At 38.1% G+C, this 18,426-nt stretch overlaps 1 protein-coding gene across 4 annotated transcripts in view; it reads left to right on the top strand.

Annotated features, from left to right (window-relative positions):
• The first annotated feature begins 216 nt into the window (after positions 1 to 216).
• The window catches only part of LOC149551061 (ATP-dependent caseinolytic (Clp) protease/crotonase family protein), a 70,539-nt gene continuing 52,329 nt past the window's right edge, over positions 217 to 18,426 (top strand). Inside the window, exons 1-2 of one of the 4 annotated variants that reach the window (XM_089786633.1) lie at positions 291 to 456; positions 589 to 781. In XM_089786633.1, coding sequence (XP_089642759.1) covers positions 628 to 781 — 154 coding nt within the window. In that variant the 5' untranslated portion in view covers positions 291 to 456; positions 589 to 627. Of the gene's footprint in view, positions 782 to 18,426 lie in introns of all 4 variants that reach the window. The other 3 variants (XM_089786634.1, XM_089786631.1, XM_089786632.1) reach the window with 3 other exon arrangements.

Here is an 18,426-nt window from a genome sequence, read left to right on the forward strand (position 1 = left end):
TAACAAGTTGTGTGATGAATCACTAGTTCGTCCACTTTACATATCTTAGAAAAATGAAGATCTTACGACATCTTATATAACAACTACATGTTGACAAAGTTAACCACAACCAATAACCCCTAAATATCATTAAAAGTGAGTGTGAACTCGTTAAAAAGGACCATTCCATATGACCCAAAGCTGTATAACTCCTCCATATTTCTTTCGTTATTTCTTCTATACAACATGCTTGATGACCCAAAGCTGTATAACTCCTCCATATTTCTTTCTTTATTTCGTCTATACAACATGCTTGAAACAAAATCATATGACCCAAAGCTGTATAACTGGTTCATATTTCCTTCCATATGAACCCCACGACAGGCGGGAGGAGATAAAGCTCTAGAGCCTTGAACAAGGGACGGAAGCGCATTGATAATTCGCCAATTATATCGCTAGCCACTAGCAACAATCGAGGTAATTAAAACAGACATGTATCTTGCACTGAGAAGAATTTCTAGGCTTTCCACAGTTAACTTGGAGAGCACCACCAAAATTTTTACTGCTTCTCTTTCTTCTTCCTCTGCAACTTGCAACAATGTCGTCCAGCCTTCTTCACGCAGCGTGGAAGTGTATGGTGGAAAATGGATGAGATGTGACTTGCATGGTTTGGCAGAGGGAAAAATATTGCATGCTCCTATTCGAAAGGACCAGATCAAGAACACCCAATTCAGAAGGGCTCTCATTCAGCAAGTTATTGCTGAACCTGTTACAATGAGACGGCTTGCGGACCCTGATACTGGTAACTACTTTATTTCAGTAACTTTTGTTTGTTGATTGGTAAATTTTTGGTGAGGTTGTGGGCTGCCTTTAATATTCGGTGTCATAAGCTTAGACTGCGTCCTTAAATTATATAACGTTTGTGTGCATGAATGTCATCGCATTACACCACAATCCTCAACATATGTCTGCCGGAATCATAATTGGACATCTCAACTTTGGTGGAAGTGAAGAAGCTGTTTGGTATGGGGCATGTAACTCATCGTTAGAGCACCCCATTATGGTCACTTAAGGTCCTAGGTTTGAGTCTTTCTTGGTGCAGGAAAAATAACAAATCTCAGCATATTTGAAAGGAAATCACAATCTGTTACATCCTAGCCTTACCGCATTTTGAGTGGCATTTTTTCGATCCGAAGTCGTCATTTATCACACTCTAGTGTTTTATAAAAAAACAGAAGAGCAATATACATGAATTTGGAACAGAAATAGAGATTCAAAAACAAGAACAAGACACAGCACAAATTTATAGTGGTTCACCATAAAAGCTACGTTTACTCTCAAACAGGGCAATATATTATTCAGTTGTTTTCAAATACATACAATAATCAACAACCATGATAGCGTTATCTGAAATGTGAGGAGCCGAGAGTTATTAGAGGGAAATGAAGAGACTGTTAGCTTTCACATTCAACAATCTCGCACTTGAAATCCAACCGTAGTGCTATGAAAAATAATTATCCTTGCATGTTCATTCTTATTGTTAAATCAACCTCAGAGAAAATATGTGAAATTTTAACTTCGTCAATATCTATTCATAAACACTTGGGATCAGTATTTTCCATGTTAAGTCAGAAACAACAATTTTCTTGTCCAAATTATATTCCCCGAAATGATGGTTTCCCTAAGTAGAAAACACTTCAAAACCAACTTCAAACTTCACAAACCTGTCTCTCTGCCCACCTTCCTCAATAGCGCTCCCTGCCCCAAAATCATTGGGCAGTAAGGCTGATAAATGACTCTGCTGGATTTCGTGAAAGTCCCTTCCTTTCAGCTGACCCAACACAAGCTATATTCTCTCATCATTGCAATCAATTCCAACTGACTGCTTGAATTTCAATGTGCGTTCTTCTCTATGAATTTCTGAAACAAACCCGTGGACACTTTTATCAGCAAAAGCGTCACCTGTTAAGTATTTTATAATATGAACAGTACTGGCGTTCAGGTAAGACTGCAGCAAAGGATCCAATACCAAACAGGGATTCGCTACCACCATATCCAAATTCTTCTCCTCTGCCCACTTCCATGCAGCTTTTTCCACCACTATTTTGGCATAACAGTACTAGTTCTTCATTTGAATGTAGCAAATCAAATCACCCCAACTGTTTTCATCAATCACGAGGTGGGGATCTCTGTTGGGCTCCGTTGAAACCATATTTGACTGAAGACATCTCTATGAGGCACTTTACACCTCATTCTGTGCAAGCGTCCAACACATCTGCAGTTTCTTTGACAGCATATTCTCCATATAATTGCCAAATCTTTAACACTTTGTCTTCATTGCTAAAGGAACCATTGTCCTGAAGAGTTCTTGACAAAAACTCCCTTGAGAAAAAGGACAAAACTAATATGTTGCTTTCATTATACAGATGTCTTTCTCTTTCTGCTGTAAAGGCTTCTTGCAGGTTACAAGTTCAAACCTTGGTAGAAAACGCATGGCTTGAACTCACTAAGCATTGTGCCTTGTTAGTATTATTGGCATTCATCCTGACAGCAATGTGAGGCTGCTTGGACATTAGGAATTTCAAAATGGCATTGTGGCCCTCACCATAAATGAAAATCAACCAGCAGGACATCTTTGTATGGCTTCAGTTTTTTATTGTCTATCTCTTATGCCCTTCTCAGTGGTTTCAACTGCACAAATTTTCCGCTTCCCCATGTGGATAATTAATTTATGTTCTAACTTGCAAGAGAGGCTCTCTCAGATTGAGGCTGAGCTGGGAATGAAAGAGTAGTTGTGGGATGAACAACTCCCACTTTAGGATGACCCTCTACAACATACAAGGTGCCTTATTTGCTACCCCAAGTGATTACCAAGGTCCCCTTTTTCACTTTATATCTTTTGGATTCACTAGTTGAAATCAAATTTTGTTTCAACTGAGGAATCACATCTAACATCCCTTACCAGCTAGCTGTTTCCATCTTTTAATTTTAGGAAAACATCTCCTTTGCCAATAACACCATAAGAATTATTATTACCAAGAAGTACCTTACCAGAGTCACTGATTTGCAGATTGTTAAGAACTCTTTGCATGGGGTGGCTTGAAACAATGCTCGTGAATCAAACACCTAAACATCAGTTGTAATTTCTTTTGTAGTTAAAATAAAAATACTGGAATCGTCTTCCTTTGCAACATTGGCTTCATCTCCTTTTGACTGATTTTCAACTTTGAAGGACAAACAATTCCCCTTATAATGGCCTTGCAACAATACCAGCAACCAGTTTCTCTATATTTTGATTTTGATCTTCCTTGTGATTTCCCACGACCGCTTGGGACTCTTGTCTCTTTCTTTTGTTCTTCCCCCATCTTCTATTTTCAAAGCATGGCCTGGTGTTGGAGTCTCACTTATTCTCTTCCTTCACACTTCCTCACTTAGGTTAACACCAACAACATTGACAACTTTCAACGTATTTAAACAAAAAACAGATTTTTTGAACTACCATAATCAAGCTTTTTCAACTCTCTGGCAAAGAACACAAAATTGTAAGATCCTAAATCTCCTCATCAAAATTAACATTTATTGAAACTAACTCACTGGTAACTATATTAAAACATTAAAATGATTCACTACAAAATTACCCATAGCCATTTTCATATCTAACAATCACTTCAATAGAAAAAACTAATTTGACGCCAAGGGCTTTTCATAAAGCTCACTCAACATGCTTATCAAATCAATAATTGTGGCTGCCTTGGATATTTTAAATGCTAAATAAGAGATAGGCATAACTGGATGGCTCCCAATGCTTTTCTACCAATATATCTCATTCTTCATCTGATATGACTGTTGGTTTCTTTGCTTTACCATGTAATGGTCGCCACAAATCTTTCTAAACAAGTAGTCCTCCCTTTGCATCTACCATAACTGATTGTTATGGCCTTTGAAGTATTTGATGTTTCCTTCTTCAAGTGACATTGCTCCCACTCGAACTTGAATCTTTCCCACTGTCCGATTGAACACCACAACTTTGATACCAATTGTTAAAAATAAAAGAGCAATTAATAGGAATTCGAAACAGAAATAGAGATTCAAAAAACAAGAACAAGACACAACAAGAATATATAGTGGCTCACCATAAAGGCTGCGTCCACTCTCAAGCAGGGCAATATATTATTCAATTGTTAATTTGTTTTCAGATCCATACAATAGGCAAGAACATGCTTTTTATAAGCAAGCATAACACTGTTATCCGGAATGTCAAGAGCCAAGTGTTTTTGGAGGGAAACGAATTGAATCTTGGGTTTCACGTTCAACAAATCTCTCCACATTTCTGCTGCAGTTGAGAACCTCACATACATCCCTTGGACAGTTCTAGTTTAGGGCATCAATTTGGCAAGGATATGAATCCTGTCGTACATTACATTTGTTTTAGATAAATGTTTTGGTGCTGCAAGACATTTGAGTTTGGGTTACTCTTAGGCATTGAGCACTGATTTCAATCAGATCCAAACCCTTAAGACATTCCTTTTATCTTTTTATCAAGCAAATGTATTGCATATTATGTTATTGGAGATGGAAAGAAATGTATTTACAAGTTTAGACGGAAAATAAAAGAAATTCATGATAGATTGTGAATAAGAGAGATACAGTAAAAACTACTGGAGGGGGGAGAATATGCAGGTATACATACATATGAATGGATCAACTGATTGCTACCTAATCTTAGCTAATGAATGTTAATGTTTTCCCCAGAACTAAGATAAACAACAATAAACAAAATAAAGAACACTATGACACAAAAAGATGGAACAATTTGTGAACTAAAGGCAGAAATAGAAATTACCTAATAAACTAAAGACTAAATAAGACGATCATTAAAGAAACATTATAATATTCCAAGAATTTTTAGAGAAATGAATGTCTGATTTATATCGTTGTGGAAGTCTTTCATAGCTGAAGTTATTTATCTTTATGCTGGCCGCATGTAGTCAACTTCTTTGTTATTTATATATATTAGCTGGAGGATGCCATTGTTTTTATTGTAGAGAGTATTGAGATGATTTGGTGGTTGTAGATAGTTGAAGTGTTGTAGATGACTTGTGGTTGACGATATTGTGTATTGCAAGTAGAAACAACATCTAGGGCTTTGTAGGTTGTAATGTCCCTGAAATAATTGAATAGTTCAGTTAAAATTAATTGTCTGTATGGCCTCGAATTTAATAATAATTCTTTTCGGGACCCCCTTTTATTGATTAGTTGTAAGTTATTGTTTCGAACCCTTTGGGAAACTTCTCAGAGCTCATTTGTAAGGCCGAGTTTGGTATAGTTGTAGGTATAGTGAAACTTATGTTTTCTTTTTATTTGCAAATTCTACTTATAGTTCAACTTGTCTGTTGTTTTGGAGGTGCTAGATCCTTCCTACTCACTTATTGCAGTTTATTTGGGAATCATCCTTCACTCAATTCTACCTACAAATCTCAACTAATGTAATCATAGATATCTTTTGTGTGAAATTATATATTTGTTCTTCTATGCGATTATCTCCATTGTAATTGTGCAATTTATCAAACATTGTGTTCTTGATCTGGCATAAATCGATAGCATTAAGTTCCTTACCTCAATTATGTTTGAATGGTGTCATGTTTGCATCTGAAGGTGTGCCTTGTCCATGTCTGAAGGTGTGCCTTGCTTGCATCCAAAGGGTATCGTGTCCATATCTGAAGGTGTGCCTTGTCTGTATCTATGGGGTGTTGTGTCTGCGTCCATAGGTGTACCTTGTTTGCATTTGAAGGTGTGTGTCTTGTACTATGGGCTAAAAAGACCATATGGGTATTGCAAAGACTGCAAGACATTCCATCGAGCCAAACAAAGTTGGTCATTCACAGGCGAGGGTTCTCAAAGCCACATGCCAACAAGGTGACATTACAATGGTATTTGAGCTGGAGATCCTGCCAGCCTATCGGGTAGTGGATGCGGGTATACATCAAAAGGAGGTATAGTTCTGCAAACAGAATGGGGGAACCACATGATCCTATTGTTGGAATCATGACACAGTTAAGAGAACTAACTAGAAGCCAAGATCATCTCAATGAAGCCATGGTCAAAGGAGAACAACGACAATAACTCATGGTAGAGACGTTGAAGGTAGAACAAATGAAGAACCATTGGTGTGATGATAATTCAATTACAAGAGGATCAAACATTTAGCCTTTACATTTTCAACTATTGATGTCGACATTTCCCTAGAGAATAGGAGCACCTCATAAAGAGCGAGAACCCACTTTCCAAGAATTGCAAGAGCAATTGAGACAAGAATGGAGGGATGTGGATCTTGAGGGAGATATATCCTTAAAGGATTATGTTGATCTTTGAATCAAATACACAGACAACAAGAGTTGTGGTTACTACAATGGTGACATCAAGTAGAAGATAAGCAAGATAAAAAAATATCACCCTTTGATGGGACGAAGACAATACCAACATGAGCATTGATATGGAAAGCAAATACCTACTTCCAACTTAATCTGATGCCGAAGGATGAGGCAATCAAATTTTCAACACTTCACCTAGAAGGAGTCACTCATGGATGGTGACATCATGGAATGGTCACCCCTCGGCCACAACCAAGCAACTGCATATGTTGAATTCACATAGGGGCTTATAAACTACTTTGACAGAAAGATTTCTAAGCTCAACTTCAAGGAGTAGGCTCAACTAATACAATCTAGTCAAGTGGACAGTTACATAACAGAATTCCAAAATTTGTCCATGTTGGTGACAAACATCTTGGAAAGGAGATTGGTTGTGTTGTTCATGGATGGTCTGATGGAACCCTTGAAGGTTTTGGTAAAAGGATTCAACCTCAACAGGCCCATTGAAGCGATTAAGAAGGCATGTGACATGCCCAATCTTCCAAAAATTACACACATTCCCAACCACCTCTCACTTTAGAAGACAAAAACAAGGAACCATTTTAGAAGAAGCCTTGGATAGATGAGGCCACTCGTAGGAGCTCTCAAGGAGGAAGTTTTGTTTTTGTTACAAGGAACTTTGGGAATCAGGTCACTGTTGTCTTGGTAAGGGGAAGACTGACCATCTCGAGGTGGTACCTGATGAAGAGGAAGAAGGTAATGTACCCAAAGTGCAAGAGGAAGAGACTAATCACATCGAGAGGATTACCACACTTGTGTAAAGGGAGGTTCCATTTCTACACTTTCTGCAACTTTTAGATGTAGCATATTTTGGGTTCGTAGCACACTCTAGGGGGAGCAAGTCTATTATGTTTGATAGTAGGGCTACACTCAATTTCATCAATTCATCACTTGATGCTAAGAGAGCTTTACACACATGGTTAAGCATGAAGAATTTGAGGTCAAGGTGGTAGGAGGAACTTTACTACCCTATACTCGTGTGATTCCACAACTAAGTATTACTATGAGGTACTACACAATGATAAACAATTTCTTTGCAGTAGATTTGGATTATACAAATGTCATATTGGACATTCAATGGATGGAGACCCTTGACCAATACCACAAAATTCCAAGTAGATGGAGTTCTTATTTGAGGTGGACGACAAGAAGGTGGTGTTGATGTGTGTTTTATGACTCACCAAATAGTAGAACAAAATACCGAAATATCTTATCCTCTCTTGAATAAAGTCTTGTGTATGCTAAGATTGCTAGAAGATCATACAATGACTTCAAGGTTCCTTTAATGCCAGGTCTTGACTGTGGATAAGATCAGTGGTTGATGTGATTTGCTGATGATCACAAGGGGTCTTACGTGTGTATTTAGATTCATTTCAAGCCATACTGGACGTGGGAGCTATCTTAAGGTTTTGCAATGAAGTGCTTTTTGGAATCTTCACAAAATATGCAAAAATTAAATAAGATGGGGTTCAGGAATTCTATTCTAATCCTAAGGGTAGTGATAACAACAAATAGTATTCTAGTGGACAAATTCCTCAATTTACCGAATTCTGCTTCGCCAAGTTATACTACAACTAAGTGTGAACTGGTGCAATCTTCAAGGGTTATGCCAAGATTTTCATATCACCGTATACACCATCATAAAGAACAATGTATATGAATGATAGAAGTTGAGCATATGCATAGAAGGGGTTCAGGCTAACTTTACACAACAAGTTAGAATCCCTAAAACGTCAAAAGTATGAACCAAAGGAACTCATCAATACACCATCATATTCTTCATTGTAATCACCACACATTGACTATGCTAAACTTAATCTAATTGAAGAAATTTAGGAGAACAAGCAAGCACTAAGACACGTCAAGTATTCACCAAACTTCAATGAAAACTTTATTATCTCAGCAGCTCATAGCAACAATCTCATAAAAATCTCCCTTTACAAATGAGAAATGAGGCCTTTATATAGCTCCTCGATTACAACGGGTGGCCCGGATGATCACAATAACCGATGGCCAAGATCGTGCCACATCAACCCTAATTAGGGTTAGGGCAAAGGAAAGGAATCTACATTAATGCTACAAGGAATCCACTACTGTAGTGGGTAATAAATGCTCACTATGCATGCTCGTTTAGGAAGGAGTGGGGTGTAATAAATGATCCCTAAGCACACCCACTATGCATTTAATGCATCTATCCTTGATTTTTTCGCCTGAAGGATCGAAATCGATCTAACACTGTTTCCAACTCCTCTGTACTGATGCTTGGTGCAGATTCTTGCATGAATTCTAAAACTACAATTGCTCTTTTTGCTTTTCCCAAGCTTTCATCCCAATCTGGTAGTAAGTCCTTGGTAGTGTGCATTGTATTTGAGAAGATGGAGAAGTTCTCAAAATCATCTCTTCCATATACATTTAGTTGAAAGAATTCCTCTAACTTGACTTTCAGATTATCAATTGTCATTTCTTCTTCTGCCAATCTCTGTGATAACAAGGATGCAACTGCATTTGATATTCCTTGCTTGATGTTATCAACAATCTTCTTCCATCGACTGGATTCCCTGGTAAAGCTCTCAAACATTTCCTTAGCTATGATCATTGCACTGTACCATCGAACAAAATCATAGACATCCCCCTCGCTGATAACTCGACCATCAGTCAATTCTTGCTTTGGAGTATCCATCAGATTCTGAATGTCGGCAATCACCTCTTCTTGGTAATATGCTCATCCACCCATGATTCCTCCATGCACTGGATCCTAGAGATTGCACTCAATGCCCTATTGTGCACTTGTACTAATTCTTCTGCATGTTTGAAGGCTACCTCCTGAATTCCTTCGATCCAAATCTTTGCACTCTGAGCAATCCGCTTGATTCTGTCAATATCACCTACCACTTCACTGGAAACACCTGTTGGAGGGACAAATGATGGACCTTCCTCTCTTATTGGATGAGGCAAGTTATTGATGTACTGACATAAGGCCCGAATTTCTCTTTTCTGCTTTTCATACCCTTCTTCTACTTTCTTTAGCCTATCCTTCAAAGCCTGCGTGGAGTCATCAAATTCTTCCAATATTTTCTCTCGGGAGGCCCGACCAAGATTTACTTCCGTAACATGATATTCCTCTGGAGCAATCTGATTTTTTCCTTTGTCAACTGTGGGAGTCGCAATCTGCAAGATTCTGGATCCTGATTCTCCTTTGATGAATTTAGTATATCTTTTTGCTTTCCCTTGTTCTTCTAATCGGTTTGATCGGTCCAAAATTTCCTGTAATTCAATTGCTGGATCAACCTCCCTTTGTTGACGCAATTGAATTCGTTGCCTCAACCACTCTGGAATGGGTATACTTTGGTCCTCTGGAATTACCAATTGTTCTTTCTTTTGGACTGCTCGAATGTCAATCTCCTCTTCACCTCCTGGACTATCCATTGTAACCTCAGGAACTATGGCCTCAGTACTTGGAAGATGTATTGCTACTCTTGGAGTTTCTTCCTCTAGCGGACCATCTCCATCATCAATCATTTGTCGCTCTAAGATCGTAGTGAGACTTTCTTCTGTAGCAATATCTTGATCTCTCCCTCTTTCTTGCATGGACTTCTCATAGGTATTTATACTCAGCCTATCATGAATTGGCCTATCCAATTTATACTCAGCCTATCATGAATTGGCCTATCCAAATTCTCTTCTTGCTCAAATCTCCTTATACTTGTCCCTACATCCTGCCTTTCAAAAGTTTCTATCTCTTGGACACTTGGAGTTTGACTAGGAGAAGAGGGAGCATCTCCATGTTTCTGCTTCTTATTTTGAGGTTCCTGGATGACTTCCTCAATCCTAGGATGCTTTTTCTCGAGGTACCTCTTTCCCTTTCTTGGTTCCTACATCTTCGGATGGAGTTCCTCTTTCCTCAACAGTCCCTTCAGATATTTATCCTGATCTTTCATCCCTAAGTGGTCTGTGGCCAAGCAACCTATATGTGAATCCATTAGCTAGTGCAACTAATTTTTCAAGCTTACGCTCTATCCACTACTTTGTAAAATCTAAGACTGGTTTTGAAAAAGCTTCGAGATCTGTAATTTCTTTCTTCTTCCAATCATATGGTTGAGCTGTCATTTCTGGATTGAATCCCTTTCGCATCACATTTGGGTCCTCCTCCATTTTATCAGGAACCTTGAATATGTTGCATGTTCTAATGATGTTCAATGGTAGTCTTGAATGCAACCTTTTTCTAATCTCGTTCTCGTCTACTGCATTTGCCCAAAAGTCTTCAAGGTGAACCTTGTGTCGGTACTTTGATCCTCCTATTGATGAGATCTTGTTGTAAGGATCAAAATCATTCCTCTTTGGATAAAGCGGAAGGTGGAAGAAGTGGAGCTCATATGATGATTTCTCTGCAGCTTTTAGACATGGGCATACCTCAGTTTTCCCTTCTCCTATGGAAATTGGAAATTGCAATCCCAACTTCTTCTTCCCTTTCTGAATCTTGTCATAGGCTGTAAGTTGTCGAGTAAGCTCTAACAAGACCATCTTATCTGTTGGATACCTGGGAAGTTTGTATGGCTCTGTGGAGAATCCTTGAACTCGGATGTATGAAAAGGTAGGAAACTGAATGAACCAAGCGCCATATTCCTCGACCAATTTCATTGCACCTATTGACATTCTTATATGTGGCCTCTTTAGTAGTGTTCTTACTATGCGCATGGCAAATATATCATTAACCCTCATGTAATCATCCTTTGAATACAAATGCAACTCCGGGTAACATTCATGGACTTTGAGGTGTTGGCTTCCACTTCCAATTGGTCCTTTGCATCATAGTCCATCATAATTTGTCCTCCGTGCTAGCATGTAGATGACATAGGAGCTCATGTAAAATTCCCTTGTATGCTCTAGATTCATCAACTGTTCATTTAGATTATCACTTATGATCCCAGCCCAATCTATTCTGTCGCCTTCCTCCATTACCTACTCAACAAAATACCACATCCAAGATTCAAACCTATAAGAATAAGGCATGGCAAATATGCGACTCAACATCATGACCATGTCACTATATTCCCTCTGCAAGTCAAGCCATACTATTTCCTTAGGAATCTTGGAATGATGTGATCTATTCTTTTTCAACCATCTTTTGTTGATTATTTCTTCACAAAAATTGATTCCAGACGTGTAGATTCTCAGTGCTTGCTCCTGTGTCTTTGTGACCATCCTTGGGTGAGAAGGAATTCCAAACGCTTCAGAAATGGATGCCGGAGAAAAATCTGCCAAAACATTTCGTTCAGAATTCCTGATGGTTCTATCTTTAGGATTGTAGTGTTTGGTACATTCCACAACCAACTCTGGATGTTGAAAAGGAGGGAAACTAGCTGCAGCGAAAATTCCACTTCTCACAATTCTGGTGGCTAGGTGTGTCGGGTGATAGTCACTATATCCGAGCATTCTCCGGTTAAAATCTTTCAAATCAAGGCCGCCAAGACTTGTATCTCCGATTTCTGCCCACTTTGATACAATTTTGGATTCATGATAGAATCCTCTCCTTTCATTCTTTATTAGTTGTCCTCGCGTTTCTCCTGTTCCCCTGGGCTCTGCCATTCTCCTTTCCTGCAAAATAGAAAATATACGCACATAAGACTATGCAAGGAAAGTATAAAAAAACAATAGATACAACTTGTCCATAAGACAAAGATTTTGGATTTTTACCAAAATTTCCATACTCCTTCAAGATTTACTTTTCAATACTTCCGCGAGAAATATGCAATTTTCACAGCTCACTGCAAAAAGAATTCCTTTCTGATAGGATTCAAAATCCTCTGTCGTGAATTCCCAAAAAATTCCTCAACAATTTCAGAAAATTTCCCAAAAATCCACTTCCTTGAACTCCTTGAATCTCACTCCTATTCTCGACTTGCTCTTCAAATTTCTGTGTGAGCTTGAATGAAAGAGAGGGTTTATTATATAAATCATCCCTCAAAAAAGATGCCTTTAAAGCTGTAGACTAAAATTAGGCAGTTGCTTTACTTAGCCATCAAGGTTTCCATCTTTGTGCCACTTGTCGCTTTTTTGCTGTTTGATTCAAAAAGTTGCTATTTTGATGCTCTTAGCTTCAAGATGAAGCTAAGTATTTCTTATCCCATTTTGATTTTTTTTTTTTACTTTTATTAATTAAATATCAATTAAAAAATCAATATTTAATTAATTTCCATATTTAAATGAAAAAATCAAATTTATTTGCAACTTTTTTCTACTTTTTATTTTTTTGGATTATTATTAAAAAAAAAAATCAAATTAAATATTAGTTTTACCAATATTTAATTTTTAATGTAAATCCAAAAAAACTTTTTTGAAGGAACATTTCTTTTTTCACTTTTCGCTGAACCCAATTTTCACTTCACAAGGAATTTCATTCTTTTCGGATTTTTTCTCAAAATTTTTAATATTCCCGCTTTTCATAGTTTGACAAATTTTGTGCTCCAATCATTTACGAGAGCGTGCTTTATAATGAGTGAAGGATTTTGAAAACTTGCAAGATTATGTGTTGTCTTCAGTTTTCCCATTTGAAACCATTCTGACTGTCATATGTAACCTTACTCTGTTTGCCCTTCTTTGATTTACTCTGTTCATACAAGGCCCCATCTAACTTCTTACAGAGATTTATCAACTAGCAAAAACTATTTGAAGAGCTGGTCCTTGGATTTGAATCGAAGTATGTTGCCTTAAATTGCCTTGCACGAGCATTGACGATTTCTTCTATTCGGCTTTCTTCTCTTTCAACAAAACTTGATTCCAAAAAAATAAAAATCATCTGGAACCTTTGTTATACGAGCATAACTACTTCTAGACAAGGATGGAGGAGTATTTGTAAGGGTTCTGTGGTATACTTTAGGATGGCCTTTAGGCACACCGATTGATCTGTTTGTCCATAAAACTTTTTGCTTCTTTGTTTCCACAGTGACCATTCAACATACTTTCTAGAGGTGTGCCTTTGGAGCTTGTAGCAAAACCATCTGCATTGCTTCTAGAGGATTTGCTCATATCACTGAAAGAGCTATCATTCTTGTCGCTGGAAAAGATGGAAGAGGTTGAAGAATGGCTTTGTCTGTGAAGAGTTGAAGATTCAAACGCGGGAGCCATTGTGATGGTTTATTGAATGCATAGATGACCACTTCGAATTCCCTTGCCCTGAGAATGTTTTCTTCGGAATAGAAGAAGAATGGTCTCGAATCATCTGCGCTTCAAGTGAATTCTTCTTTGGGTAATCACTCCCTCTTTTCGAAAAGAATTGGCCAGAATGTTTTGAAATCAAGCTTTTAAACCCCATAAATAAAAGATTTCACAACAAAAATAGCAAGTCAGATTTGTCAACAGCTGAAATCAGAACTACATCTAGAAAGAGCGCCCCAAACTTGCTGGAGCGGTTTTTTTTTTTTACAAACTGAAGGATTTAATTCTTTTTCACAATATTTCCCTGCCAAACTAAAACTGTGCTCCATGATTTGCGGGTCGGGCTTTTTCAGACTGGAGGATTTTGCCCTGAAGTCTTCTGTTTCTCATGCTTGCCTGACTACTAGAATTCCTTAATCTTCTTGCCATCTTCTCGACACTCAATCAATATTCTTGCAAATATGGTGATTTAAACTCGAAGAAATACCAACTACAGATTCCAAAATCACACTTGTTTCCACAGTTTGTCCCGATTTCTCCTGTTTATTATGCTTACCAGACTCCTGGAATTGCACTCCACGCTTTATGGAAAGCGGGGTTTTGATGGAATGAAGGATTTTATTCTCTTCAAAATATTCCATGACTCCCTTAAAATTGCGCTCCAAGATTTGCGTGGTCAGGATTTTTCTAAAATGAAGGATTTTGTCCTTTTCCAACATTCCATGACTATCTCAAAATTGCGCTCCACATTTTTCAAGGTCGGGGTTTTTCAAAACTGGAGGATTTTATCCTTTGCAAAACACTCCATGACTCCTACTGACTTGCGCTGAACAGACTGTTGACATCACAGTTTTCAAGGAGTTGGGGATTTCATCCAATTGACCATTCCTAGCAAACAATTGACTTGTGCTCCACAGAAAAAAGGAAACAGCTGGCAAATTAAAACAGAAGGGGGGTCCCAGGCTTGGGCGTGTTGTGACTGGTGGTCACAACATCTGGCAACTCCACGGGTGAAATGTTGCAAACATTTCCAGGATAAAACTTAATCCGAACTCAGAATCTTTGGTTTCTCAATCTTACGTCACCAATAAGAGAGAAAACAAGCTCAAAAGGGGAGAATAATCATATATTGGATCAAAACACATTTACTTTGCGACAACCTGAGTGTGTGCAAAATGTATTAATTCCAACTTGACAAGACCATTCAAAAATCCTAGGATTGATCATGACAAGTTATTGGTTCCTCTTGACTTCAAAAGCATCCTGGACATTGCCCCGCTGCCAGTCAGGCGTCCATAGCCCCGACGGAGTTATCGCTGTAAAACCAACGGAGATTGCTCCACTTCCGGCGAATTATTCTTTAGAACACCTATGGAGATTTTTGCGTACCCCCAAAGCCAATCTTATTATTTCATCATTCTCTTTATTTTTATTTTTATTCCTTTTGAATTGGTATATCAATTCTTTCTTTTCTCTTGGCTTGTAAGCAATGAAGCTTACCATGGGTTTAGGAGTTACAGTGGCGCTGAAGCAAGATTTTAAAATTTTCACAAGTCATGACCTTTCCTAAAGACACATAAATGGACTTAGAGCAATAGTTAAGAGTGTGAAATATGTGGCAACCTCAGAGTTCACGTGTCAAGACACGATGTATGATTAACCTTCCAAGTCAAGTATGTTTTCTAACCCACTAAAAATATATGAAGGATAGCCAAGATTCTAATGCTCTTCATAACAATTATCCAAGAAATGAAATAAACAATACTTGGTGAAATCTTCAGATGAAGTAACCAAATCACTACACCACTCTACTTGCAAAAAGAGATTCTTATAGCTATGAGCCACCTAGAGAAAGCCAAAACCTAAGACAAAACCAAAAGAAGAAAGAAAACCAAACCACCTAAGGAAGACAACTCAGGAAAAAAGAAAACACAACAAACAAGGGAAAGAAATCTAAACTATGCAAAGCCAAAACTCCTGATCAGGAGAGGGGAGACAGACCAAAACCCCCACCTAACTAAAAGGGAAAAACAAAAACAAAAACACACTACAAAGGATAACCTAAACTAGTTTAGGCTTCACAAAGAAAACCTAAGGGCAGAAATAATGCTTGAGGAATTGCCCATTGACGGGCAATTGGACTTCCTTTCCTATTAGAGTCTTAAGCTTGAATGCATTATCTCCCAAAATTTCAGAAATTTGATAAGGACCTTTCCACAGATTATCAAACTTGTCATGTCCACCTTTCTTTTCATGTGCCTTATCCCAGCGAAGTACCAAATCTGAAATTCGAAATTCTTTAACCCTTGCCATTTTGTCAAACCATCTCTTAACAACTCCTTGATGTTTAGCAAACTTTTCCAATGCTTCATCCCTCTTTTCTTCCAAGTGCAATAATTGAGTCAAACGTGTATGCACTCTATCTTCTCCTTCCATAAAATCTTGCATGAATCGTAGTGTTGGAATCCTCAATTGGATAGGAAAAACTGGATCTTGTCCGTAGACCAAATGATATGGAGATGTCCCCAAAGAACTCTTTATTCTGATCCTATTTGCCCAAAGTGCGAATCTCAGCTGTGTATGCCAATCTCTAGGATTATTGTCTAATAACTTCTTCATTGCACTCAATAAATTTTTGTTTGTTGATTCTGCCAATCCGTTCCCTTGCGGATAGCGATTTGATGAAAAGTTTAGTGTGATCCCATAGTCAAATGCCCAGTTTGAGAACTTCAAGGATCTAAATGATGGCCCATTATCACATACAAATGCATGGGACATCCAAACCTGGTAATGATAATTTTTTCAAGAAATTTGATAACAACCTCTGTTGTGCAATTTTTTAGCGATTGAGCCTCCGTCCATCTGGTGCAATAGTCTGTAGCAGTCAGGATATACTGGTGGTGTCCTGATGATGGCAGATTGATGGGACCAATGAAATCCAATCCCCATTTTGCAAATGGTTTTACTTCAATAACAGGTTGTAGTGGCATAGTAGGGTTTCTTTCACGTGTCGCAGCTATCTGACATGTGTGACAAGTCTTCACGTGTTCATAAGTGTCTTTAAACAAGGTTGGCCAATAATACCCTGCTCTTGATATTTGATGAGCCATAGCCAAACCACTTCCATGACTGGTTCCATATTTACTATGAAAATGCTCGATGATGTGTCCAACCTCTTCCTTTCCAACACATCTCAAATAAATGCCATCATGGTTCTTTCTATATAGCACAAATCCTTGAAGCATAACATTTTGACTCTTCATTCTCAATGAACGCTTTTGAACAGAATTCAAGTGTGATGGAGACTTATGGTTCAACAAATAATGAACAATATCATCATAACACTCATCCGGGGATACTTCTTCTAACACATATACTTGTTGCACTAACCCAGGACCGGTTGTGGACAGGGTTTGAGCTAGAGCTTGTCCTTGTACCAACTTCATTGGTTGTATCTCCATGTCATATTCTTGAATAATTGCCATCCACTTTCCTCTTCTTTCTCCCAACTCATTTTGCATTAGCAAAGTCTTTACTGCTGCATGCGGAACTATTGCATAAACCTTTTGCTTCTTAGGATGTAATGTTGGAATTTCTTTATTGCTTTCACCAAAGCATAAGCTTGTTTTTCAACATTCGGATATCTCAATTCTGCATCTTTCAAGGGTGAACTCATGAACTCAGATTTCTTCTATTCGACTTTCTTCTCTTTCAACAAAACTTGATTCCAAAAAAAAAAAAAAATCATCTGGAACCTTTGTTATACGGGCAAAACTACTTCTAGACAAGGATGGAGGAGTATTTGTAAGGGTGCTGTGTATACTTTAGGATGGCCTTTAGGCACACCGGTTGATCTGTTTGTCCATAAAACTTTTTGCTTCTCTATTTCCACAGTGACCATTCAACATACTTTCCAGAGGTGTGCCTTTGGAGCTTGGAACAAAACCATCTGCACTGCTTCCAGAGGATTTTCTCATATCACTGAAAGAGCTATCATTCTTGTCGCTGGAAAAGATGGAAGAGGCTGAAGAATGGCTTTGTCTGTGAAGAGTTGAAGATTCAAACGCGGGAGCCATTGTGATGGTTTATTGAATGCATAGATGACCACTTCGAATTCCCTCGCCCTGAGAATGTTTTCTTTGGAATAGAAGAAGAATGGTATCGAATCAGCTGCGCTTCAAGTGAATTCTTCTTTGGGTAATCACTCCCTCTTTCCAAAAAGAATGGCCGGAATGTTTTGAAATCAAGCTTTTAAATCCCATAAATAAAAGATTTCACAACAAAAACAGCAAGTCAGATTTGTCAACAGCTAAAATCAGAACTACATCCAGAAAGAGCGCCCCAAACTTGCTGGAGCGGTTTTTTTTTTACAAACCGAAGGATTTAATTCTTTTTCACAATATTTCCCTGCCAAACTAAAACTGTGCTCCATGATTTGCGGGTCGGGCTTTTTTTCAGAATGGAGGATTTTGTCCTGAAGTCTTCTGTTTCTCATGCTTGCCTGACTACTAGACTTCCTTAATCTTCTTGCCATCTTCTCGGCACTCAATCAATATTCTTGCAAATATGGTGATTTAAACTTGAAGAAATACCAACTACAGATTCCAAAATCACACTTGTTTCCACAGTTTGTCCCGATTTCTCCTGTTTATTATGCTTACCTAACTCCTGGACTTGCACTCCACGCATTATGGAAAGCGGGGTTTTGATGGAATGAAGGATTTTATTCTCTTCAAAATATTCCATGACTCCCTTAAAACTGCACTCCAATATTTGCGTTGTCGGGATTTTTCTAAAATGAAGGATTTTGTCCTTTTCCAACATTCCATGACTATCTCAAAATTGCGCTCCACATTTTTCG

Source organism: Cupressus sempervirens, chromosome 6, assembly GCF_028749045.1.
Source record: "Cupressus sempervirens isolate cs-2001-9-10 chromosome 6, ASM2874904v1, whole genome shotgun sequence".
NCBI lineage: Eukaryota > Viridiplantae > Streptophyta > Pinopsida > Cupressales > Cupressaceae > Cupressus > Cupressus sempervirens.